The sequence below is a fragment of the Tauraco erythrolophus genome, chromosome 4, assembly GCF_009769465.1.
Source record: "Tauraco erythrolophus isolate bTauEry1 chromosome 4, bTauEry1.pri, whole genome shotgun sequence".
NCBI classification, from domain to species: domain Eukaryota; kingdom Metazoa; phylum Chordata; class Aves; order Musophagiformes; family Musophagidae; genus Tauraco; species Tauraco erythrolophus.
Genome location: NC_141468.1, coordinates 69,606,356 through 69,632,938, shown reverse-complemented (window position 1 = coordinate 69,632,938; position 26,583 = coordinate 69,606,356). Strand labels below are relative to the sequence as shown.

General features: G+C 39.4%; 1 protein-coding gene across 1 annotated transcript; it reads right to left on the bottom strand.

The window, feature by feature from the left end:
- Positions 1 to 600: 600 nt before the first annotated feature.
- AMN1 (antagonist of mitotic exit network 1 homolog) lies at positions 601 to 25,275 on the bottom strand. Its single transcript, XM_009985447.2, is given in 8 exon segments — positions 601 to 3,850; positions 4,520 to 4,631; positions 6,688 to 6,744; positions 10,882 to 11,099; positions 13,312 to 13,359; positions 13,362 to 13,455; positions 17,221 to 17,353; positions 25,175 to 25,275. Coding segments are annotated over 8 exon segments (798 nt in total). The 5' UTR covers positions 25,237 to 25,275; the 3' UTR covers positions 601 to 3,776.
- Positions 25,276 to 26,583: the final 1,308 nt, after the last annotated feature.

Sequence of the window (26,583 nt, the reverse complement as noted above, 5' to 3'; positions counted from 1 at the left end):
GCTTCCAGAGTGATTATTTAGGAGCTGCACACAAATCTAAAATATGTTTCTTGAACTCTGGCCAAAGTAAAAGTTTTTAGTAAGTGGCAGTGACTAAATAGTAACAGCTATAGGGTTACTTTATCCCCTAGAGAGCAGGGTCAAATGATCTACATTCCTTAACTCTGCAGGGGTAAAAAAGGTAATCTATCATGATGGGAAGCTGATGAGGGATGAAGAAATCTTTCCTTGCATGATGTTTCTGAACAGAAGGTAGCTAAATAAAAATAGGGAATAAGTGTCGGATATAGTTTTTCTCTTCTCTTGAGGAGATGCTGGACAACAAGCTCCAGAATCATTCTCAGCTACATCTGCCAAGGAAGAACCCCCTCTGCAGGGTATTTAAAAAAAGAAAAAAAGAAAATTGTGATCTACAGGTTAAGAGGCTGCAGATGCAGCCATTTGAAGAAGGAGAGCAGTCTTGCAGGAACTGTCATCTTTAGCAGTTAACTATTGAACAAGCAGTTATGGGGAACTAAGAGCTGTAGATGGCAACACAACGCACCTACATTTATCCAAATATCAGGTGATGTAGTGGAAGCATATAAACGTGAAAAAGTATGTGGTACTCACTCAGAAAGTGTTTATGAAGTAGGAGATGTTAAATTATATTTTATGACCATGTACAAGTTTTCAGAACTATCCAAACGGGAGACTTACAAACTTTAATCTTCAGAACAATATGTGACTATTCTGCAGTGCTCACGCAACAACTTACCAGAGCAACAATATCCAAACCATACAGAATATGAAGTGATAAGTGCATGAATGATGTTCTCCCACTTCACCCAGTGGTCGTAAACATTTGTTGAAAACTACTGTTATTTAACCTGAATCGGAAGATACTCCAGGAATTACGCTAGTAACAAACCCATAGGAGAGCGGACTCAAGCTCTGCCAGTGAAAGATTGAACGTGACTTACGTTAAACTTTCAAACCTAAAAACCACATTGCAGTGTTGTACAGATTTTTAAGCAGAAGGTGAGGATATACTACTAAGTTACACATTTCTAGAAGAGACTATAGGAGAAGACAGTAAATCTAAATGCATGTTTAAGGACACAGCGTAAACTGCATTTGCCTTCGGCATGACAAATCCAAGGTTACATTCACAAGGGGAAAAAGGATGACTGCCAGTGAGGTTAGCAGTAGCACTGTCCCACAGATAAATTTTTTTTAAGTGTTCTTTGCTGTTACAGATTTTGGTGGTCTTCTACCTTTAGCTGCTTTACATTATCTTAACTCATAATTTTCTTTTTGGATGTAGCACTTGAGATGAGAGTCTGGCAACCATCACCAGACTGCATTATGGTTCCATGACTTACAGTAACGGGACTGGGCTTGTTTAGCTTGGAGAAGAGAAGGCTTCAAGGGACCTACGAGCAGCCTGCCCATACCTATGAGGAGGTTGTCAAGATGACAGCCAGGCTCTTCCAGTGAAAAAGAGGGTAAGCTGAAATAAAATAGGGTCAAATGGAATCAAAGGAAAACTTTTTTCCAGCATGAATACAGTCAAGCAGTGGAACAAGTTGCTTCAAAAGGTTGTGAGGGCTCTTCAGTTTTTCAAGACTCGGCAGGATAAAGCCCTGACTAAGCTGGTCTAAGCTCTGAGCTGGCTCTGCTTTGGGCAGGAGATTAGACTAGAAACCTCCTGAGTCACCTTCCCACTCGAGTTAGCTTACAATTCTACTTTTTTTTGTGGCACTCTTTCTGAAACCAGGGCTGGCAGCCTGACCTTTATGCTTTGCTTATTTGACAGGATTACTGTGTCATTGCTGCTGCCTAATCAGCTAGGTGGACCAATATGAAAAATAGTACAAAACATTTATTGCCAACTCATGTCCAAGAGTTCAAAGGTATGATGGGCCCTGATTGATACCAGGATTCTACAGGGCAAAACAATAACTACTCTTTAGCCGAAAAAGGGAATAAACCGTGGTAGATGAGGTTCTTAGGCCTCTGTCTGGACCAAGGATTTGCTGCAATTACAGTCTTCAGACACTAGTTGCTAACGTAGCAAAACCAACTTCAGTGTGCATGAATGGTTTGTACTGGTGCAGTTGTGCCTATAGGTATCACAGGAACACATTCATCACTGGACTGAGCCATGGTATTGTACGCAACAAGAGTTACCGATTTAGGCACTGGAGTTTGAAAATTATGCTTTCAGTTACACTTGGACATGTTTTCTTAATGGACTTGCTCTTCCATAAACCATATAATCAACAGAAGAATAGAGATTATTGTCAGACAGCATAATATCCTTTAATATCACTGGATGAAACATGTATTATTATCTTCCGTGCAATTTTACCAGAACTTTAAATAGATTAGTAGAAGACTGGTTTATTTCTGCAACACTTAAAATGAGCGTGGCTATGACAAGAGTTAAGTTATAAAGTAAGCATATTCCTTAAATTGCCTAAACTCATGGGTTTCTAAGTGTCATCAGATCCATATAAGACCACCCTAGCTAAACCCTGCAACTTCCAGATGCAGAGTATCAACATAGTGTGATACCTGCCCTGTATAATGCTAAAATTGCTAGCATTTTCAAAAATTTACTGTAGAAACCGTAGACTAACTAGAGATAGTTTCAAGAAAGCCTATGAACATGACTTATAATTGTGATGAGACCACTGCTCCATCATGTAATAAACTCATTCTACACTTCTAATTATTTTTTTCTTTAATATGACTACCACTGAACAATATATAAATGATTTCCAGCGTCTGGAGCTTCACAATATATTTTCACAATATATTTTCAGCTTCTGGAGGCCACTGCAGATATAATAAACCACATACAGCAGAACACATACTCTGCTGAACTCTACCATCCTGAGATTCACGTACTCAGACATGACACAAAGTTTGGTCCTGTTTCACTCAGAGCTATGCTTACGAGAACCAACGTTTTGTTCCCTAAAAGGATTTTCAGGCAGGAACATAGGCAAAAGCCAGAGCAAATAAGTATTTGCCCATATATGAGATTCTTTTATTGGTCATCACTACTACGAAACTTAAGTCACCACAAGAATTTCAAAGCAATTTTATGTTTACATGTTCACAGACTGTACTTTTGGATGTATAAAAAGTATTTGGCAGTAAATAAAAAACAAACCTGCAGCATCAGTAATTCTAAAGAAAGGGACCTACAGTTTTTCCTCCAGACCTAGCACAAGTACATGGTGAAAGGAGACTGACTGTTACATTCGCGTTGCTGTTAATGCCACCTCCATTCACCAGTTCTGTCTGTTGACTTTTGTCAGATTAAAGTCCCAACTTTACGGACACTTCTGCACAAGTGTCAATACCACGTCTGGGCTTGTTACTTCTCGTTGCAATTACTCTCTCAGACTACAACCTCAGAACAGATTTACTTACACACTTACTGGGTTTGCATGTGTAGCTAAGATGCCAAAAGATGGTAAGTAGTAACCAAATCTGATACTTCAAGGAGGCTGAGCAATGACAACATAATATTAACTACAGTTTAACTTTCCTCTTAAGGAAGTATGATCAGCGATGCAAAGACAGACAGGGTTCTAAGTAGAGACAATGGGGAAGCCTTGACTCACAGGCAAGGACTAGAATGGCCACGGAGACCTCTGGTGGGAACAAGGAGGGAAGCAATCTGGTAGTACAAAAGTCACCAGCTCTTTCTCCAAGGTGCTTGTTTTCTGAAAGAGCTCTCCCATCTGTAAACTTTACACTCATACGTACATGATAAATAATCAGTAAACAGTCCATGTTACTTGCTTGATTTTGTTTGATATGACTAGCTGCTCTAAAACATCTCGGGAACGATCTGCAAAAGAAGCAAAGAATTCCTTGTTATTAATTCGGAATATATATAGATGGTGTTCAGAAATTAGGTAAATGGCAAAACAAATCAATTATATATCCTCATGTATGCTTATCTTGCTATTACAATATCACACTTCAGATACACCTGTAGTAACTCAAAACCACTCAGTTCTTTCTCCAATTACGTAACTGTACATCACTAACCAACTAAACTTAAAAAATGCAAGAGAGATCACAACCTCTCTTAAGTTTGTGAGTTTTTTTTCTTTTTTTCAGGCTGATCAGTCTTACTTCATTCCACTGGGTCTTGAGTGGATTCTGTTTCATACTTTTGGAAAAGAGTACGTTTTAATATAACAACATATTTTTCTGAAGTCTTATCATCAACTTTGGGTCTTCATCAGCATGTTGCGGGGAGGAAAAAAAAAAGAAGGAAAGAAAAAAAAATCCAAACTCCAAAACAAAACAAAAAAATCCTTCTCTGAAGGTTGCCATGTTTCAAAGCAGAACTCTCACTTTGCTTCAAAAATCTCAATGTATGATTATTATTTTATCTAGTTAATTGTTATTTGTTTGGAATTATTTACAAAGTATAGTGTGCTTTCCAGAGAGCAAGAAGATACTATCAGGGGGTAATTACTCTTCTTACTCCCTGCGTGACCTGACCTACCTGTTATCAATGGGCATCCATGGAACAGAAAAATGTGTATCTTCGGACAACAAGTAAGGACCGCTTCCACAGCGACATCAGTCAGATTCACACAGCGCTCCATGTGGATCTCCTGTAATGAAAACAGAAGTAACAAAAGCCTGTCAGAGCTTGGTTTTGCAGGCTGAACTTTCCTTTGCCCAACCATTTTCAGAGATCCCCACCCAGAAGAAATTATGACCTACTCCTCCTCTGTGCATTGATGCCATATGCATTGACCAGGAAAATACCCTCAGGAAAAATAACGCAGCTTTTCTACGGAGAGTCAAAACTAGAAACATAAACCTGAGTCTTCCCAAAACGCATATACCATTCAAGACAACTGAGAAAACTCTTCAATGAGATTCACGGTGTTTGAGTCCCACCAGTTTTCCTATGACACACATTCTCCTAGCAATTTGTTGTCCAGGAGAACAGAACCCAAACCGAATTCTGGGGTTTCCCAAAACAGGCAGAATTCATGAGTCTGGGCTGAAGTTCCCAATATCTATCTATCTACACAGTTCCTAAAAGAAGTCTAAAAACTTCTTCCAAGACCAGACTGAAACCTGCTCTCTTCTTAATTTCTCTGCAGTTGTACAACTAGTACCTGTTGTATGTGCTACAGAAATAATAAATTCAGAATAAATTAACAGATAACTATCAACTTCCTTTTTTTCCCCCCCTCTAAACTGCCTTACATATCAATAAATATAACACACAAGAAGAAATGCGCAAAAGAGACTATCAAATCTAATGAAAATAGGATTTGGAAAATATACTTCGGGGACCTTGGGAGTAAAAATTAAAAAATACCCCATTGTCTTATTGTGAAAGAGTTTCCTTCCAAATAATAAACTCCAAGGATCTTGAAAGAGCACAGAAGTGAAAGGGACCTTTTGTAATAAATGCAACTTTGCACAGAATGATGACACAGAAAACAAGAACTGTATTCAGAGAAGCAAGATATACAAAAGCTTATATAGTTTTTAGTTTATTTTAATTAGTGAAATGTGGAACATGAATGCCTCTGAATGAAGTAAAAAGATTTATAAATCTGCCTGCTAGTTACAGTTTGAGAATTTTAAGACTATTTTTTTCATCATGTACCTGACATTAGATCACTGCCTATAAATCTACACTTTGATGATATGAAAGAGGTATGAGGATTGTGACACAGAACAAGGAAAAGAGTTACACTGAAAAAGAGATGGTAGCAAATAATTCCACATTCTCTACTAAATTTCTTTTCTTACTGCTTGTAAACCAAGACACCTAAACTGCTCTAGCTGTTTATACTGATAGAATACAACTTTTGTTCTAAAAATTGTCATTCCACACAAAGCCCTTAAATTTTGCCTTATTAAAACTGTACAGACTGCAAATCTGTTTGCTCTCCAAATAAAACAATAACATTTATATTTTTTCCCACATTATTGTCAGTTGACTCAGATTTGGTATTTTGTTTAAGGTTGTTTTTTTTATTAAACACTATAAACTAGCAAAAGTATGACTTGTTTCCTATCTTAGTTTCTAGATGAATAACTTAGATTCAGAACCAGCCTTTACGAAAAGCAAAAACACACACACAGAGAAGAAAAGTACTATATAGAAAAGTACAAGATCATTTATGGCAAGAGGTGTGGGATGCCTCTTCTCCATACATTCTATCTCTGTCTCAGTGCCTAGAGAATCTTTATGCAGAGATGACTTTGTTTTCACAGTTGCTTTCATGAGTTACAAGATTTACCTACACAGAAGTGCTGACTGATTATTCACACTACAAACTCTACCTCAGCGATCAACAGAATAAAGAAATAACTCCAAAGAAATCAAGGGAAAATGTTAATCATTCATTTTCATTTATTATACGGCTCTCTATAACAACATGAGTTAAACCAAACACACTACATTCAACAGAAGAAAACTAATTTTGAAAAGACTGAGGTTCTCAAAAATCTGGTCTGGGACACTGCTACAGAGAGACAGAAAATATTCAATTCATAACTAAAATCAGGGCAAGTGTATACGCAAACAAAGGAAAAGGTCAGTCAATAAAACCATCCCTCAGAAGTAATACTGACAATAATAATTTTAAAATGGAGGTGTTTGATCTGTTCATTTCTTTATTATTAGGTTAAGTAAGTTACCTTTAAATTCTTTGAACATGTTCCACTCACTAGTGCTACAACGCCATCATCTGTTACCTAGAGGAAAAAAACACATCGTTATTAACACAATGGATTAAAACTCAATTTTTTCAAACACAGCTATTTGGGGAGAAAAAAATATATTAATTTATTCACTCCCTGTAGTCACTGAATACACTTACATTATGGTAATTTCTCCCCAACTAAGCTTGTAGAGAAAATTATCCAAGTATGTTTTTTCAGTCTATGAAACGCTGTTGCATTTACTGCCCTGTGAACCAGCCTGCCATTCTTCCGGGATGTTTCCAACTGTGTAACTGCCATTTCTGCAGCTCCCATGTCTCATTTAACAGCGGGTACACTATTATGGTCAGAGCACAGCACTTGTAATTTATAAGGTTTAGAGCACTTCTCTTCTACCTAGACCAATTTTTCTCCAGTTTCCAGGAGCGCTGGATATGTTCCTGAAGGAAGTGTCTTGGGTTGGGGAAAAAAAAAAAGTAATCGTAGCAATCTTTTATCTGCTGTCTTACTTTTACTTATCTGGAGGCAAACCAGTTACATAAGACAAAAATCTCTCAAACAAGCAGTCTTACAGCAGTTGTCATACGCTTGCACGAAAAGGTTTACCCGAGTGACTGGGTACAGACAGCTACGAAGCAATGACTACCTGCAAGAGAGAGGAGAGAGACAAAAGACATTCCTTTCCTAGAAAGGCCAATTTATTTGTTTGCTTCCAAGAACCAAATTCATTAAACTTCCTCCCCACTTCAAAAGCTGGACTGGATATCAGATCCATCACACAGGTTCTTTCATAGAGCTTATATTAGATGGCAGGAATAGCAGTCATCAAATGTACACAGGAAGGCTCCGCCAAATTTGACAGCTAGAATTCAGAGACCACAAGTTCCATTTCTGTTTAAAGATTTGATTATTCCCGTTGCACAAATTGCCTTATTGCCTTCTGGTCCTCTATTGCAAGTCTACTGTGCAGAACCATAATAGAAAGGGTCAGATTGATGTTAAAATACCACGGGTTAGAAATTAACTCTACCAGACTTACAAAATTGCCAAACTAGGATCTTAAAACAATGTACCTTTGTGTATGTTTGTCAAAAGCAGAAGTTTAAAGTGATGAATTTCTACCTTAATCAGCAACCCATGAAGAACTGTTTAGGTTTGCCAAAAGAAATAAGAAACTAGGGGTAAGGTAATTCCGGCAAGGGGAGATCACGACCACCGACTCACCGACCACCTACCCCAATCATACCACGCACTGAAAAAAAAAAGGGCAGAGAAGTAGGACTAAGCACGCATACTAATTTACATGCTAGGCAAAGAGATTTTAACCAATCATTTAATAGGATAACAATGTATATGTATTAGGATGACGAATATGTTAATGCTTTGGTTTTGGAGCTTTTGCTTTTGTTATTGGTTTGGAGCCTTGGTGTGCTGTCTTGAGACAGGCACTTACATGTAAGTACATATTTAACAACAGGAAATACCTCCACTCTGTGTGTGGATTGGCTGTTTGCACACTGGTGATGAACTCAAGTTTTGGGACAACACAATCAGTGCAAATGGAGAACAGACAGGAACGCCTGAGCACAGAGGCATACAAAGGCCTGTAAGAACAGCAGGCACTGTCAGTATCTAGCTTAGCAGGTCATCAAGATGATAGTACTTTTAGCTCCTCAAGACACCCAGAGCAGAAGACAAAGGGCAGTAATTGAATAAATTCTAATAACTCCTATAGGTGAGACAGAATGGAGAGAGTAATCATAGTCAGTTTCTAAAGGGTATAAAACGGCATATGCAAAACCAGTGCATGGTCACCAACCTAGGACCAAACCGAGTAAAGTGATGAATGTCTGATAGCCTGTATCCCTTATCCTTCACGCTATCAAAACAAGCCTGGACCAGACTGCCTGGCTGGTGCCTGAACAGTGGAGAGACCATCTGAACGCTACTGTCTTCATGCTTGTGAGTACACGGTTACGAAGCGTGAGAGCATGAGGTCAGTTTTGTAGTTAAGACGAAGTCCCCTCACTTCCCTGTACCAGCTCACAGTACCCACCGCTATACTATTACTGCAGTGTCACAGTAGTGCTTCCTACTCTACTGAACATCTGTATTGTTTGTAACGCCACATCTGCCCATCCTCACCAAGGGACACACTTTTATACTGGGGATAAACCACCTGCAGTTGGTACCAAGCCACAAGTGTACCGGCTTCTTGGTACACACCAGTTGTCACCAAACTCTGTAAGCATCTCTAGCAAAGGCTTGCACAGCCCAGTACCAGCAGGTAAGTCCATTAGCAACCCAGCTCTGCTCTACATGAGAAGTGTCTGGACAGATAAAACGGTAACCTGCAACACTCCTGCTTTTGCCAACACATGTTGCTGAGAACTAAACTGTCCCACACCCTACGTGTTGCAGTTTGCACAGCCCTTTCAGGCAAGATTCTTCCCATAATTATTTGCCATACACTGAGTCAATGAACACGAAAGAGGAAATGTACTGTTTAATTAGTGCAGGGATTTGGACTCTTGAGCCTGTGTTTCTACCTGTTCACACTGCAGGGATTTAGAGCACACTAGAAACAGAGCAGTAAGTAGAGGCCTTATGTATAAAACCTACCTCCTCAGAATGACAACATAAGCATGCTGATAAGTAAACATAAATAGATTTCTCATGCAGTCCTGGGCCAGTATAACAGAGTTCTCCAGGCCAAGCTTCCACTCACACTCTCTGCGTGCTTCCATGGGACACAGAGCTATAGCTCCTTCTTACTTCAATCTTTTCCTCAGCCACGCCGTTTCTTGTTATTTTGCACCACTTCAATACCTCTACTTAATGTACTTCATCTCCACAGTCACTAGATGAGCCTATTTTATAATGGCTACATCACCTTGAGGCATTTGGCCCCTCTATAGTCCAGCTCTCATCTGCTTCCTTCTTCCTGCAAGTGAGCTGTGCTCTTCTTTGCCTGTTCATTTTTTTCCAACATTGTCACTGTTTTACACACAGCTTTGCCAGCTCCACTTGCTGGACTATGCTGGACTATGCTCCACTATGCATTCTGGCAATCAAACACAAGAAACTGGTTAGGCCTTGCAATTCCTAAAGGCATGAGCCATCCATAGTTTCTTTGCTTCATCTTAAACTTATTTCATCTATATCTAGTATATGTTTCCATTTATTTTTGTTAAATGAAGTTCAGAATTCTAGTGTATTACCACCATAAGACTATCAGAAAGGAATAAAAAAAAGTGGAAATGTTTAGTTACTCAAGAAGCTTTCATCTCATATAGGGAAACAGCTATTTTGCATAAAGGAAGAGAAAGTAAGGAAAGCAAGGGAAAAAAAAGTAATTCAGAAAGTTTTGAAGAAATGAAGTTAAATGATAATAATAAAAATAACCAAAGAAAATTTAAAAATTACTTGTGATGCCCTACTTCTGGAAACACTGAAAGAAGAGGATTAACATCTAAAACAAGAACCTGCTACATGTTTTCCAGATCCAACACTTCATTATAAATGCTCTGTGCCTGACTCATTCCACAAAGTAATTGCTCACCACCACAGTCAACTGAACACTACACTTACTGCAAAAAATCCTTTCCCTCACTTCATTATCTTACTGTAATGATGAAGGATGGTACAGTGCTGATGCTGTAGCTTATTTCCCCCTTCTCATGCTGAATACTAACCATTGTTAAATCCTCTTACCTGCCCTTTGTGACATCTAAAATGCCACTCTTTCCATGTTGACTCCGTATCATAACTCTGACAAGCCACTCAGAAGGCACAATCACTCTTGAACTAGAAATAGTTACAGAGTGTTTACTTCTACTAGGGGCTTTATTTAACATCCTATATTATTATTATTCAGGTCAGTTTGTCCTAACTGAAAGTGGACAATAATCTGTTCAAGATTCTACTTTCTTGAAATGAAATACTTTGGATTATTTTACAACTTGAAGAAAATGATTGCACTAAAGAAAGATACTGAAAAAAAAAATCTCCAATATTAGGTAGATTCTAATAAAACATTATCCTAAATCTTGTCAAGAGTAGACGTAAAAAGTTCCCCTTCCAATTTCATCCTGACAATCTTAAATTCTTCTTAATTCTCCTTTCTTCTTAAGAAACAGAAGTCAATTAACCAATTGTCACCATAGTTACCTGGGTAGATGAAAAGTCCACACTGTGAAGAAATTTGCAGTTTTCTCCCAGCGCCTGCAGAGACGCATCCATGATGCCTGAGCAGCTGCCCAAGTTCACTATTTGTAGGAACTGGCAGTGGAGCGCAAGAGCAAGAACTCCGCTGTCAGTGATATCGCAGCACCTTTTGAAAGACGCTTCACGCAAGTAAGGACAGGACAAGGCCAGTGCTATGACACCTGTCAAAGAAACAGAGCAAGTGAAAGAATTATTCATTTTTTAACATAACCACCGTGCTGGATCCAACATGCTGTCCCCTGGCTCAACTTTCATCTCATGCCATGCTAGCACGACTCTGTACAAGGAAATAATTTTGTGGCTGGTTGCTTTTAATTCAAGGATGAGAAAAGGAAAATGACAATGAACAATGCTAGAGTTGATACAAATTTGTAAATGCTGAATTCCCCTCCATACTGCAGAGGGATACCTGAGGGATATTACATACATGAGGTATCACCTCAGTAAGTGTATGACAAAAAAGCCAATGGCTTGAAAGCAGACTGATGATAGTGCTAGGTCCCACTGACGGTGCAGTGAATATCAGGCGAAAAGCAAAGTAAGAGGTCATGTCCAAGGCCAATTCAAGAATTCAAAACAACAGTTCAGAAGCAATACAGGAACCAGGTACACCTACAACACAGCTCAGGCCAGGACTGTAGGTCCATGGACAGCTGATGTAGGTGGGCATGGCAGTTGAGACCACTCGTGGCCCTTAGGGCCTGTTGGTGCCCTCAGAGCCCTGACAGTTGGTAATAACCAAAGTATTTGCAAGGAAGTGTCAAGAGGTAGTCAATAAAATAAAACTATCATGAACTACAGATGCAATTCATGAAATTAATTTTATTTCAAGGATGATGGAAACATGGTGATTCCAGCTGTACAGAAAATTTACATGACTTCTAGAGAGATCGAAATAAAAAGTCGAATGTCATTAAGATATGTTACTATGTAAGAACTTCAAAGAAACGGACGAAATAGTACTTGTTTGGGTCACAACCACTTTGCAAAGAATGACAGAAGAGAAGCAGTGGTAGTTGAATTTGACACAGAAGTAAGTACTACTGGATATTGTTTTAAACAGCACTAAACATTCCACGTGCCACCTACAGAGCAAATGTTTCCTAGTAACGAGAGGGCTCAGATATTTCTGGATGTGGCAGCCAGCAGGTTTCTTAACAAAGAAAACAACAACAAGAAGAAACAACATTAAACAAAAATCCCAAGCAAACCAACCAAAAATCCCCAACCTGTTACCGAATTAATAAAAGGTAACACTGCTTTAAATTGGGGTGGTTTCGGGTCTTTTTTTTCTGTAACTGAGAAGAGTGATAAAGAACTGTTCCAGCTTAAATTACAGGCTTCATAACTGATTCTCAGTTTGAAAAGGGCTCAGTTTATGAGCAGGAAAGTTAGTAAAGTTGGATGGACTAGGAAGTTGCCAATAAAGAACTAGACTTCCCAGTTTTAATTGCAAAGTAATCAGGAATCTCTATCCAGATGAAAAGTACACATTAAGAGCTCCAGGCTTAGCTGGTACCATAGGAACCACACTAGAAATCAGTGAACATATGAAGGCATGGAGGGAAGACCATTGCAAACTATATCTTAGGCGTCAAAAAGTATAACAATGAGGTGACACTGAAAATAAATAAAATCAATTTTTAAAAGTTTAACCAATTACTTAAGTAAAAAGATAAGCGTATTGTTATGAAGCAGTAAGAAAATACAAAATAAGATTGATCTGAAGTATAGTATATATTAGCTCAATACAAAATTAATATTTTGCTTCAATTTTCAATAAGGGTGAGTTAATGATGGAACAAAGAGTCAGTGTAATGAAAAGACAAAACAAAACTTGTGGGAAATAAACTCAGCAAGCTTAATTCTTTTAAGCTAATAGCTTCTGACACAGCTTGAAACTAGAGGTTAAAAGTAATACCTGATACCCTAAAATCCTAAAGCAAGTTAAGTCTTTTAAGTCAGAGAAGATGCTATAAGCTTATTTAATAACAAATACCTTTAATTAAAAAAGGGGAAAAAAGTAATTTAGGAAATCGCAAGCCTGAAACTTCAACCCCAGTGGCACCGTTAAGGTTCTGGAACAAGTTTTGAGGAAGAAATAATTAAGATGAAGTGGAAAATAGAATCAAAGGTAGCACAGTTTTACCAGAAACCTAGTATGAGAGTAACCCGATAGCTCTCTTTCTTAAGATAATCAGTTCTCTAGGCCTATAATTTACACCACTGAAGTGACTTTTAATTAGTATTGGTGTGGCATCAGGGATTTTTTTAAGCAATGTTTACCCTAGACATTTTTTGCAATTTACTTCAATCTAACAAGAAAAACAAAACAGAAATAAGATCCCAGTTATCTGTGCACAGATAACATACCTTCTGAAGTGATTCCCAATCTGTTTTCTTTGCAAGAATTTAAGTTGATTTTTTCAATTGCTTGCAGTTATAAAGCTGCAATAAGGCATTATCTGAAATATCACAGTCTCGGAGGTCTAGAGACTCTACAGCAGGGTGCAATACCTGTAATGAAAACCTACCATTTCAGTCAAACTCTGCTATGTCATAGAACATGCATATTTTTATCTAAAATACTTGTAACATTAGACATCACATAAAACTTTAAAAAATATTCACTAGAGAATGGGCCCAGTCTTAGGAACTAAAAACTTCATTAAAAAAATATACTATATTTGTTGCAACAACAGTTCATCTCGTACCGCACGAACGCTCAGTTTCCGTGATCACATCTACAGTGGGAGCACATCAACACTACTATTTACACAGTGGAAGTGCTATTTTGATGGTACATTTACTAGCACAAGACCATAGGTTTGGAGTTTTTGTGAAATCTCCCCCAAGAGGGCATTGATGAAATTTAGACCTGAAGCAACGGAAGGCCTCAGATTTTAGTAATGATAGCCATATATCTTACCTCTAATTTAATTTCAAGGATTCTCACTACTTTTAATAAACACTGCTTGTAGCCCCATCTTGCACAAACAATCTATACCTTCGCTGAGCTGTTCTTCAAACCAACAGGAAAGCATTCGATCAGGTTTCCACATTACCTTATACTACTCCCTTCAGCATTCCACTCCCTTCCTTAACTCCCAAGGATAAAAGCATACAGTAAATTTCCATACACAAGCAAAGATAACAGCAGAACTGACAGGCTTGTTAAAGGCCTATTCCTTTCTCAGCTTCACCATTCTAACAGGTACAATAAAGATATTACAAGGATTACAAGATTATGTTTTTCAGTTTTGCAAATATATAAGACACTAAAAGCTTTACTGACAAAGTCAGATAAGCCAATCGGAAAAAAAAACAAAACACAAACCAAAAACTTCTAGCAGATTATAATTGCAACCTTTCTGAAAAATGAATGGCAGACCTCAGACAGCTTTGACAGCTTTTTTCCCCAAATGTTAAAAGCTTCGAATATGTCCCTTTATGTCACAAACCACCAACACATGCTACAATATGCTTGTGAGTAGTTTTCACAAGATAACATTCAGCTCTTATGAATTCAGAAATATGAGTGAAATATCTAAGGAACTAGAAGAGCCAATCCAGAGATAACATGCTTAAAGCCAAAGTGACCATCAACGTTTATTCAAGATTCTTTCCCTGACTGTTGGCTTTCCTTCACTATTCCAATCGCCTACAACATAACAAAAATGAGCAAACTGCTGGTTTTGAAGCCATATGGCGAATCTTATGAGAAAAAGAACTATTAGAAGCAAGGAATTCTAAATGAGAAGCAACAGTACTACCAGAACACTGCCTATTTAAAGTAGCTAGAGTATTAAGCTTCCCTAGCTCATGATTCTTCTTCTGTTGTTATTCACAGATTCATATTCACTGAATGCATCTGTCCCAAAGAAGACAGAATTTCAGGCAGAGTAAGGATTGTTTGGATGCAAAGTACAGGAGATTGAAGTATAGACTTATATACTGTGGACATATGCTTTATAGATCTTTGCAGTAAAAGTGAGTTGGAATAAGGAGTTTAGCACGTGTGTCATGGAAGGCTGCTTCAAACGAAAAGCAGAGTAAGGGGGGGCGGAAAAAAAGCATGATAACACAAATCTGGGCAAGAACAGAGAGGGAAGAGATGAAATGACAGGCTGAGACAGTGGGGCTGTGCAGCCTGGAGAAGAGAAGGCTCCGGAGTGATCTTACAGCAGCCTTCCAGTACCTAAAGGGGGCCTACAGGAAAGCTGGAGAGGGACTTTTACAAGGGCATGTAGTGATAGGACAAGGGGCAATGGCTTTAAACTGAAAGAGGGCAGATTTAGATCGGATATAAGGAAGAAATTTTTCACTCAGAGGGTGGTGAGGCACTGGAACAGGTTGCCCAGAGAAGTTGTAGACGCCTCATCCCTGGAGGTGTTCAAGGCCAGGCTGGATGAGGCTTTGGGCAACCTGGTGTAGTGGAGAGTTTCCCTGCCCATGGCAGGGGGGTTGGAACTAGATGATCTTTGAGGTCCCTTCCAACCCTAATCGTTCTATGATTCTATGAAATAAAAGCTTGTGTATCAGTGCAGTTTAACAGAATTTCAACTGGAAGAAATTAACTTTAAGGAAAATACTTAAACAATACCAAAGGACGGACACGCATAAAAGCAAATGAGACAGCATAGCCTGGAAAATTCCAACAGAATATATCCAGCTACAGTACTGTGGAGACTGTGAAAGAAAAGGGCAGGAGGGAGGCAATCACAAAGGAAAAAAAATTCCTTATCCTTATGGAAGACTAACTGAAATGTTGCACATGTGCCACATGTAGAATACTTTGGTTATACATGATGCAAGCACGATATAGTAAGAAGATATAAACAACACAAGCCATTTTTGCTATGCTGAGCAACAACACTATCTGCAAGATGAAAGAATAGGAAAACTGAAGAGTGAAATGGTATGGAGAAAGAGTATGAATTCAGAATCCAAGAGATGGCTAGCATTTTTTAAAAAATGGAAATGAGATAAACCTGGAAACTGTTGGCAAAGAAAGCTAGGGTATAACGTGCCCAAGAAAGTGATGACAACTACGGATAGAATTGCAGGAAATTGCAGGAACAAGGAAAGGAAAAACACATGAGAAAGAGAACCAGAACAAAATTTCACAGTGTCAGATGGAAACAGGCTCCAAGAGAAGGCACTGATCTGCTGCTCATATAGACAAAGACAAATGAGATTTTACAAGGAGACAGAGGAAAAGATAGTAACTTCAACTCTCTAGTTTGTTTCCAGACTAAAAATATCCTAATAGGTTTTGTGCATTTATACATACACAATCGTATCATTTTAATTACAAACATCTCTTAGGGCACTTAGAAAAGATTACTTACTGAAAAGATGGTCTGAATCAAATTTTGTCAACTCAAATTTTCCAAAATAAGATGAATGAATAAGACCTCTGATTTTTACTCAAAGATTTATTTTTTTTTTACAATCAAAAAATGGTGCACAGTAAAGATAAAATTTTTGTTCATATGTTTTCCACAATACTTCTGATTCTGCCTCTAGTCTTGGCTTCACTGTTCTGATTCTGAGAAACTGATACTATTTGCCTCTTCCAAGTTACAGGTCAATGCAGGAATGAACAGCGAGTTCGTTCATTTACTGTTTCACCAGGCCAACCTTTAGCTTTCCTCAATTCTCACGCCTCCCTTTGAGGCTAAACAAATAACAGTAGATAGATACCAAAATAGATGTGCCCTTGAATTTACAGCTAAAGTAAAAAAAAAAAAAAAACAACCCACAGTTTCATTTTGAAACACTGACACACATTAGTGAGCAAAAGGGATGAGAGAATTTGAACTATCCATTTCTATCCCTAGCATCACTGTATTTCAAAGAATCAAGATTTAAATAAATTATATGGAGAGCATGTGCATAATGTCAATAGAACATAACAGAAATCTAACAAGTTTGTGAAATCTTTACATTTCTGAATTATGCACAAGCTTCTGAAACATACTACATTCAGGAACAGAGTCTAGTCTCCCATACCAAAAAGGGATAATGTATGTCAGCCGATTACACAGACATCATTTATCACTGAAGGGAAAATGTTTTTCATTTACTTGTCACTACAAACATATCTTATACTACTAATACAGGACTACTAACATTATGAAGTTTAAGAAAAAAACCCGTAAAGACACGGACAGAGTAAGCACGTCTGAACTTATCTGTTGTCTCACATGAACAGTTTTAGGTCAGTTCATCCTTGTGTATTAACTATCACAGACACTATAGTTTCGAATGGGTTCTTACCTCACTGATATTTGAATCAGTTATTTGCCCTTGCCTACTCATTAACTTAATCAGTTTATCCTTTATGTTGGGTGGCAATGACTTAATATCTGCAGTGTATCTGGAAAGGTTCTTTGTCAAACACTGAAGGCATCTGAAACAAAGGAAAGTTACAGTACAGTCAAAAATAGGCATTACATATTAGCACTAGAACAATCAAGCCATAAGATGTCATCGTCTGCATCCAACTATGCTGCCTTCAAATCTTCTAGTTCCAGCTGTTCCATGCTACCACCAATTCAGTTGTTGCCCTTTGGGGTCAATCAGCTGATCCTTCTGTGCACGTGTTCCCCAACCAACTGTAGGCAAAAATTAGCTTCTTTCACTGCAATCACCAACCCAGCTCACAAAATGAGTTTGCTGGTAGTACATGCACAAATTCTAAGAAAAGCCTTTTCACCAACTAAGCCTCCACTCAGTAGGCAGTAAAATATTTAGTTAGGACAGCTAGTTCCATCGAAGGGACGCCTCTCTTTCACCTCAGTTAAAACATTAAGGAGATACTTTCAGATGTAGTATTTTGTTCACTGTCTAGTTTACAGTACTCTTTTAGTATGAATTGTACTGTGTTACTCCATGCTCAGTCTTTTTAACTCTTAAACACAGAGGATTGTCACTTGAGGAAGAAATTCTTCTGTCTCAGCGGGGTCCAGAAAATCTCAGGTCAACAAGCTCATGGTCTTACAAAGTAGTTAGGCAAATAAAATAACAAGTGGGACACATGGAAAATATAATATATAGGGGAAAGTGAACCCGCTTGGGTTCAAGAAATTAAGCTGCCCTGGGATGAGAAGGAAGGTTCTCACACAGTTGGTTGAAATACTATCACAATCAGAAACATTGATTGGTCTGACTCAGTATAGCCATTCCTTTTTTAATAGCAGTATTTAGGCCTCCTTCCTCCCACGTGCTTACTCATCAGAATGATTTATCAGCCTGAAGTAATAGTCTGATTATCATACACTCGAGGCTAGAGATTTTGAACTAACAATAATGCCAACATACACTGCGTTTCTACACATCATAAACACCCTTGTTACCGAAAATTCGGAATAGAAACTTATCAACACCAATGGGATGTAGATAAGCAGACACTTCTTTATTGCGGCCCAGGTGCACGGGGGATATCTCCTCCTAGCATGCACACCTTGCACCAAAATTAAACTTCTTATATAGAGCTTACGCATGCAAATCCATTAGGTAATCATACATAAACATATTTCCTGAAAATCATTAGCATATTCTCCTCCCATTCCTGATTCTGCACAATAAAAGTTAGAATCATCTAGAAATGAGTCTGGGGTGTAATATGGGTAGGTGGTCTGTGAGTCGGTGGTCGCGATCTCCCCCTGCCGGAATTACCTTTTGCTTAAGTTCACGGTTTCTGGCAGGTACCCATAAACTGTTACAGTTGGCTCTCTTCGTTCTCATTAATCCAGACCTTGATAGCTACATGCATTCTTCTAGTTCTATGTAAGTATCATAAATCAGTTTACAAATCGACTTGTACTACATGTTTCTATTAAATGATTCTGACCTATCCCTTTGATCCTGGTACAGGGCTATACAGGGAATTTCATAGCAGCATCTGGTTACTGTACGAGCTTACTTTTCATTAAAATGTTTCTTATAGCTCTATATTATTAAAATTAATCACAAATTATATTAACTACAAACTATTGATTAAATTTTAATTACGAAAATTCTAAGTATCAGTAACACCCTGATCTCCGGGCACCTTTTGTATTAGGGTCAAGAGTGCTTCCCTGTTCCTAGCAATCTGTTCACTTGGCCCGACACTGAGAGTTGACTTATACAAAGTTTCCATCATGAGATACTGCTGCATGAGAAGTTGCAAACAAATCTCAAAGAAAAACAGGGCTTCAGTATTCATCTGAAAAGAAAGGAAGCAGAAATAAATAAAAAAAATATTAACAGGCCTACTAGAATTACCGAATGCTGGATGATGCTTTAAGCCAGGATTTGAAATCCTAGAATTTTATTTGTGTGAATGCAAAAAAAAAAAAAAAAAAAAAAAAAAAAAAAAAAAAGATATCATTTCAGTCATAATACATTCAGAGGCTCCAGATGGAACAGAGCTTTTTGGGAGAAAACATTAAGAACTTTACTTAAGCAAAATAAACCAGAGAGATCAGTATTATCCAGATATGTGTGGAACAGCACCCAGGTGGAACACTTGAAACAATGCTTTTCAAGGTCAAACATACAGAAGAGTATTCACTTATGCAATACTGAGTACTATAGAGGGACACCAATAACGAAATCCTTTTTTTTTTTTTTTTTTTAAAGATTTCTAAGGCACTTAAATGTATCACAGAACACATAAAATGTTAATGTTTTAAACCTCTGCAACTTTACATTGCAATCACAGATTTACTGAAACACCAGAGGCAACTCCAGGAAGAATTTATGAATAGCTTCCGAGCATACTGACCTTCAGAGCAATCACCGCTCGCTAATATGCTAGAAGACAACTGCTGGTCCTTAAGGAATTGCAGTTCTGTGAAGGGAGATTTTACTACCAAAAAACCAAAGTTCCTAGGTAAAATGAGGAACATGAAATAGAGTGAAGCTAATCACCATCCAGAGATAACTGAAAAGGTAACATTTTGTTGTCTAGGAAATGCCAAGACTTTAAAAAGTATTAACTAAAATGGAAGGAGTTGAAATGGAGGAGGAAGGGTAACTCCCCACTGTCCCCTCTTGCTTAGAAACCTAACATGAGCCCACACAAGCGATGGCGTGCTTTGAATTGGGGGTTCTGTTATCTGTTGATCATAGGTACCTGAGTGAGATTCCCTAGGCTAACTTTTCTTTTTAAATCCTATCCAAAATGTTGAATATAAGACATTTTGCTTTTGTAGAACCAACATTTTCCCATTGACTCATCCTACTAGTAAACTCAGAGCAGCTACAGTAACTGCACAGTAGCTCTCTGTACTGTAGTTGGCATCTAGACTTTCATGTGATCTAGATACACACAGCATAACTAAGATTAGTAGGTAAAGAGTTAAATGCATTCACGTGGCAGACAGTTTTTGTCCCAGTCTAACTTAATGAAAGAAACCATGAACCCTGTTTTTCATGAACAGGGAAAACTGAGTAGTGCTTCATTCCTGTAATAACCTGATAAAAGACCATTTCTTCTTGGAAAACCCCCAACTGCTTTTTCCCTGCTCCGCCTTATCAGACTTACTAAACCAGCTGTTTATAGTCCAGAGTTGTCTACAAAGTGTCGAATGGACACTCACTGTTCCAAATGTATCAAGAGGTGCAGAACAGAGAAGCCTATGATCTTTAACCTTCAGCTTCATGACAGGACAAATGTGTCTATTTCCAATACATAAAACAGAAATTGGACCTTTATGACTGATTATTCTACAAATACTCTACCTTCCATCAAGGTGCAGCTTATACGAAGTTATGCCACATGAAATAGAATAGTAGAACAAAAGCTAAAAGCGGGACACATCAGAAGAAGAAACAAACCAGAAGAACAGATACTGATATAGGTTTAACGGCAAATAACAAAATAGATGCATCTTCACGTATTCTTTAGGGCTGGATAATTTATATTCATAGTAAGACCATAAAAGGAAGCTCTGTTTTGAAACTGATGCTCTACTTCTGTCCTCAGTTTTTTTCATGCAGAGGTAAGACCACAGTTTTCCAAGACACTGTCAGGTTAGGTAACGCACTGGTCTGCAATAGGCTTGCCCCCCGTTAATGATATTTGTTATGCAGGAGCTATCTATCAACGACTCATGGAACAATCAAACCTAAGTAATACCTAACTACACACTCTTGTGATGACTTCCATGTGCAGCACACTCCTTTATCATGTAGTGACAGTCTTAATCAAAACCCCTTTAAATTTGATCTTTCATTTGTGTTGCTCTAAGAGTCTCATTTTGATGGTAGAAACTCTCTTGTTTCTGAGCTCATGACTGGGCATGAACAAGTCAGCTTAAAACACCTGCCAGGGCTCTGAGAGACTTGTAACGGCAGCCTCCTAAAATTATGACAGCTAAAGCTGTTACCTGCCCCAGCTGCCTTCTCCACCCTTCTCCAGCAAGCGTTGCTGCTGCCAGGCATCCAGTCCATTTGGCAGCCCTGCAACTCCTACACTGTCAGTTTTCAACAAGCATAATTACATAAACCAGATATGGTTTGGTGTACCTCAACATGCTGGCCTTGAAACTCCATCAGCCAGGAGTGTAAGTTGGTCATTTCTCATCTTGGGAACAATAACTTCAGGAAACAGAAGCTAATATAAGACATAAATTGAGGGGAAAAAAAAAAATAAAATGTTTCTAAATATTGCCCATATGATGCGTACCATCAAGCAGCAGAAACACATGCACTTTCTGTTAGGTTTGGAGATCTTAAAAATAATGACCTTATTAAAAGGACTACTCCACACACTAATAGATTTGTTTCAGTTTTTAATTTCTGCTGTGAGTTCTGCTAGTTAAACAATAACCCTAAGGTCAGCATAAGAAAGAACCTTAAAGTGCAACCTGGCATAAACAGATGACCATCACCTGATTGGTGTAAGATAAGAAAAAATACACTAAAATTACACTCATTTGTTAAAAAGTTGTGTAATTATTAGTTCCAAGCATTTGTCTTACCGGTATAATAATTATATTGTCATATTAATATAGAAAACAGCTGCAACAGTACTAATAAAGTAGTATAAAAAATACTAGTAACCAATCAAAAGTAAAAATTTTTTATGGTATCAAGTGCTATAGTAGATGTAAAGAGAAATTACTAGGTCCAAGATCTAAGGTTAATCATGAGAACATAAGCATGTAGTGCAATACACTTCTTAACATGATATTTAACTTCTTAAATATCATTTCAACAGATTAATTATGTACAACAAAAAAGTAGGGTACTGTTTCAGCTCTGCAAAAAGAGAAAAGTTATTAGCAAGACAGAACCCTTGTAATTAATTTATATTAGCAGTCCAGCTGTCATTACACAACCTCTAATCAAATATAAAGTCTGAAGAGATGTTGAAAAGGCTAGTATCCATGCCCCCCTTGTCTCCCTAATCACTTTTTACTGTGTCTTCCTCATGCTGGCTCTGAAATTCACAGTGGCAGTGTGAGCTGTTCGGTATCTGATCTGAATGAAAATCCCCTTAACTAAAACTGTGAGGTCACATAAACATATTGCCAAAACAAGTGGCTGAGGGCAGGGGGCAGCAGCAGCCTAGAGTTAAACCAAATCAGATTTAGCATATAGCCACAACTCTCGAGTCCCTATAGACTACTTTTTTTGCAACAGACCCTTTTCTGGCACCAGGATGCTGCCAAATCACAGCAAATTAAACTCATACCAACTAAAAACTCTAGAGAGGTCAAAATACGAAGGCTCGATAATCTGAAGTGTAGCACAGATTTAAGCGAGGAAAGAAGCAAGATTTCCAGTGTGGAAGTACATTGAAAAGCCCACTAAAGTCAGCACCGTGCAATAAGTGCACCTGTAGCAGGTCACTGCAATGAGGAGACAGTGATTTCAAGCAGAATCTGGGCAGAGTTTAACCACAGGCCTTGGTTGCAGAGACCTGGTATGTCAGCATGAGTAACCATTACCTAACCCGAGCACACACCACGAACACATTTGACTTGTTCTTCTGGAGATGTGCAAGAATGCAGTGCCTTCACCAAACCCCAGTGACTGCTGGATGAACTCGGCTGACTGTAACAGAGAAGCCTGTACACGGCTCCGACTCAGTATAGGTACAAGTAGATTACGCCACCCACATTCTTTATCTTGAGATAAAACAGCACTACATGTAACCTCCCTTTACTTGACTGCAGAAATGAAGAGTAGCTGTTAAGTTCTTAAAAAAAAAAATCTTATCAAAGCTCTAAAGACCACAAGTGTGAACCTCGCCACAGACAGGATCTGTGCAGTGTGCTGATCAATGTGAAGGGGCTTGTCTCGTGCTGTGATCAGAAGGGACAAAAAACTGCTATTACGTTTTTTTACTACTACTATTCTTTACACAGTACATCAGTTAACCAGCCTTGAGAGCCCACACCTTTCTTACTGAGATCCCAAATGAACCAGCACCTCCTCAGTGCAAAATAGCACCCTACCTTGGCTAGGGTGAGTCAAATAGACTTTCCGAACCTTCTGGCGGGCTATATGTGCACCTACCGCGTGCCTGTTCCCTCTCCTGTAATGGCTGTCTATTGAGTCATGTGAATGGGCAAGCAGTCTCATGCGTGTACGCACGTGCATACAAGGGCACACACTTCAGTTGCATGCTAAGTACATATGTATCATATGACACCTACATTTTGGCCACTGGGTAAATGAACTTTTCTGACAATTCATCCTGAAGGAGCCAATTGTCACCATATACTGTAGTACATAAACCAGTTGTATCTAAAAAATTAATACAAATTTAAGATTAATTTTTTTCTCTTGAAGATACGAAGTGGCTAATGCAGTCATGCTTGAATAAAGACCTGCAAATCTAGACCAACTACTTAGCTCAAACTTGCAGAAAATACTCCAAAATTGATGCAGATAGATGGAATCAATGCAAGCTATGCCAGGTCTTCCAGTTACATTTAACTGTCTCTTGTCACTGAATTTTAAATCATCTTGAGAGAAAAGCTTTTTAAGATTAATCGTATTCTTTTCAAAAAGCTAGTTGATATTCTCAGAGTACATTACTGATCTGTAGTTTAAACAATCATTTAAATTATAAATGTTTTCACTGTTATTGTACTTTATAGGAAACAATATTGTACTTTATAGGAAACTTACTGGCTACACAAGGACAACTACAATCTTATCTTCAGTGCTTTAAAAGAAGAATAAAAGTCTAAGACTAACTGTATTGTTTGCTAGCAATTTTTCTTTTATCTGTCAAACATTTTGTCTCTATGCTGTTTCTAACTCTCTCCTACACACAAAGGAATTTGACATAACAAAAAAATTAAAGCAAAACACCATTCAGTGGATTCACTGAGGCCAGGTGAAGCCAGGGATCCTCAACCACCCCTCCACATCCTGATCTGCCAGGGATCATCCTGTTATTTATCTGACAAACCCTGTCACCCCCACCAAACCCTGTCACTCCTGTCAAACCCTGCCACCTGTCCTGTAACTCCTCCCAAACTGTCACCTCTGCCAAACTGTCACCCACCCTGCCACCCCATCAAACCCTGTCACCTACCCCACCACCCCATCGAACCCTGTCACCTCTGCCAAACCCTGTCACCTACCCTGCCACCCATTCTGCCACCCCTTCAAACCCTGTCACCTCTGCCAAACCCTGTCACCTACCCTGCCACCCCAAACCCTGTCACCTCTGCCAAACCATGTCACCTACCCTGCCACCTCTGCCAAACTGTCACCTACCCCACCACCCCATCGAACCCTGTCACCTCTGTCAAACTGTGTCACCTACCCCACCACCCCATTGAACCCTGTCACCTCTGTCAAACTGTCACCTACCCTGCCACCCCATCAAACCCTGCCACCTCTGCCAAACCCTGTCACCTACCCTGCCACCCCATCGAACCCCTGTCATCTCCGCCAAACCGTGTCACTTCTCCTGTGGCTCCTACAGAACTCTGCCAACCCCATCCTACCTATGTCACCTACCCTGCCGCCACTACCGAACTCTTGTCACCCACTCTACCACCCCCGCCAAACCCTGTCCCCTTGGCCAAACCCTTCCTCCAGGCTCCCCACAGGAGGGATCCGCGGGCTACCTCGGTAGCGCTGCGTTTACCCGGGGCTGCGGCCCCGCTCCGAGGGCAGCGGTCTGACCCGCCCGGCCGGCCGGCCTCGAATCCACCGGCCTTCCCGAAGGAAATGGGGCCGGCGGGCACAGGGAGGGTGTCGGGGCGGCACTCACAGGTCCAGGAGGAGCTGGACTTCTTCGCCGGCGCCGTCCCAGCCGCCGCTGAGGCGGCTCATGGCGGCGGCAGGGAGCGGGGAACGCGGGCGGCCGACCCGACCCAGCGGCGCCGGGAGCTGATGCCGAAATGGCGGCGGCTCCCTCCGAGCGGCGGGCATGACGGGAGGTGTAGTCCCGCTCCCCGCCAGCCCTGGGATCGCCACGGGGGCTGTAGCGGGAAAACGGGAGAGCGCCTCCTGAAGCGGCCTGAAATATTGTGAAAAACCCCGAATCTCGCACAAAGGGGCTGTCGCTCCCCACTTCCAGCGCTTAATGTTTAGGAGAGAGTATCTTCCCAAGCCCGGAAGAAAGCACATTAATTTGCAGTGACGAAGCCGGCTGTCTGCCAGGTCTTTCTACCTGCGATTCCTTTCATTTCCTTCCTCTTTCCTTTCCCCCTTCCTTTCCTTTCCTTTCCTTTCCTTTCCTTTCCTTCCTTTTCCTTTCCTTTCCTTTCCTTTCCTTTCCTTTCCTTTTCCTTTCCTTTCCTTTCCTTTCCTCTTTCCTTTCCTCTTTCCTTTCCTCTTTCCTTTCCTCTTTCCTTTCCTCTTTCCTTTCCTCTTTCCTTTCCTCTTTTCCTTTCCTCTTTCCTTTCCTCTTTCCTTTCCTTTCCTCTTTCCTTTCCTCTTTCCTTTCCTTTCCTCTTTCCTTTCCTCTTTCCTTCCTTTCCTCTTTCCTTTCCTCTTTCCTTTCCTCTTTCCTTCCTCTTTCCTTTCCTCTTTCCTTTCCTCTTTCCTTTCCTCTTTCCTTTCCTTCCTCTTTCCTTTCCTCTTTCCTTTCCTCTTTCCTTTCCTCTTTCCTTTCCTTTCCTTTCCTTTTTCTTCTTCTGCCTTTTTACATCTCTGCCTGGACAGTGTGATATAAATCGATGTAATAAGTGATATATTAGAATTTGCCAATCAATAGAAACCACCATCGTCTCAGGAACTAGTTAAGCAAGTTATAAGCTAAGCACAGAAACCCACAATATTTTTGAAGGGTAGACGAGCTTGCTAATGTGTTACTATATAAGGGACATACTGAGCAAATGCTTTGTGCAGGCTTGCTTAAACGTTACAGAAAAGGGGCAACAGCTATGGTCTAAACCTCTTGTTGCATAGTGTTAAGTGGGAGAAGCTTGCGTATGACTAACCTTGTGTAACCACTTTTAAGTTAACTCAGCTCAAGTCACCTCTGTGAAATGCAAAAACGTAAACCTGTGAAATGTCTCATGATGCTGCTAACCACCAGAGTGATACACAGAATGCTTTGGTGGCAGTTCATTGTGATGCAAAACGAAACAGAAGAAAATTGTAAAAAAAAAAAAAAAAAAAAAGAGTAGAAAAGGAAGGAGAGCATAAATGCTGGGAAACACTCTTTAGGTGGTC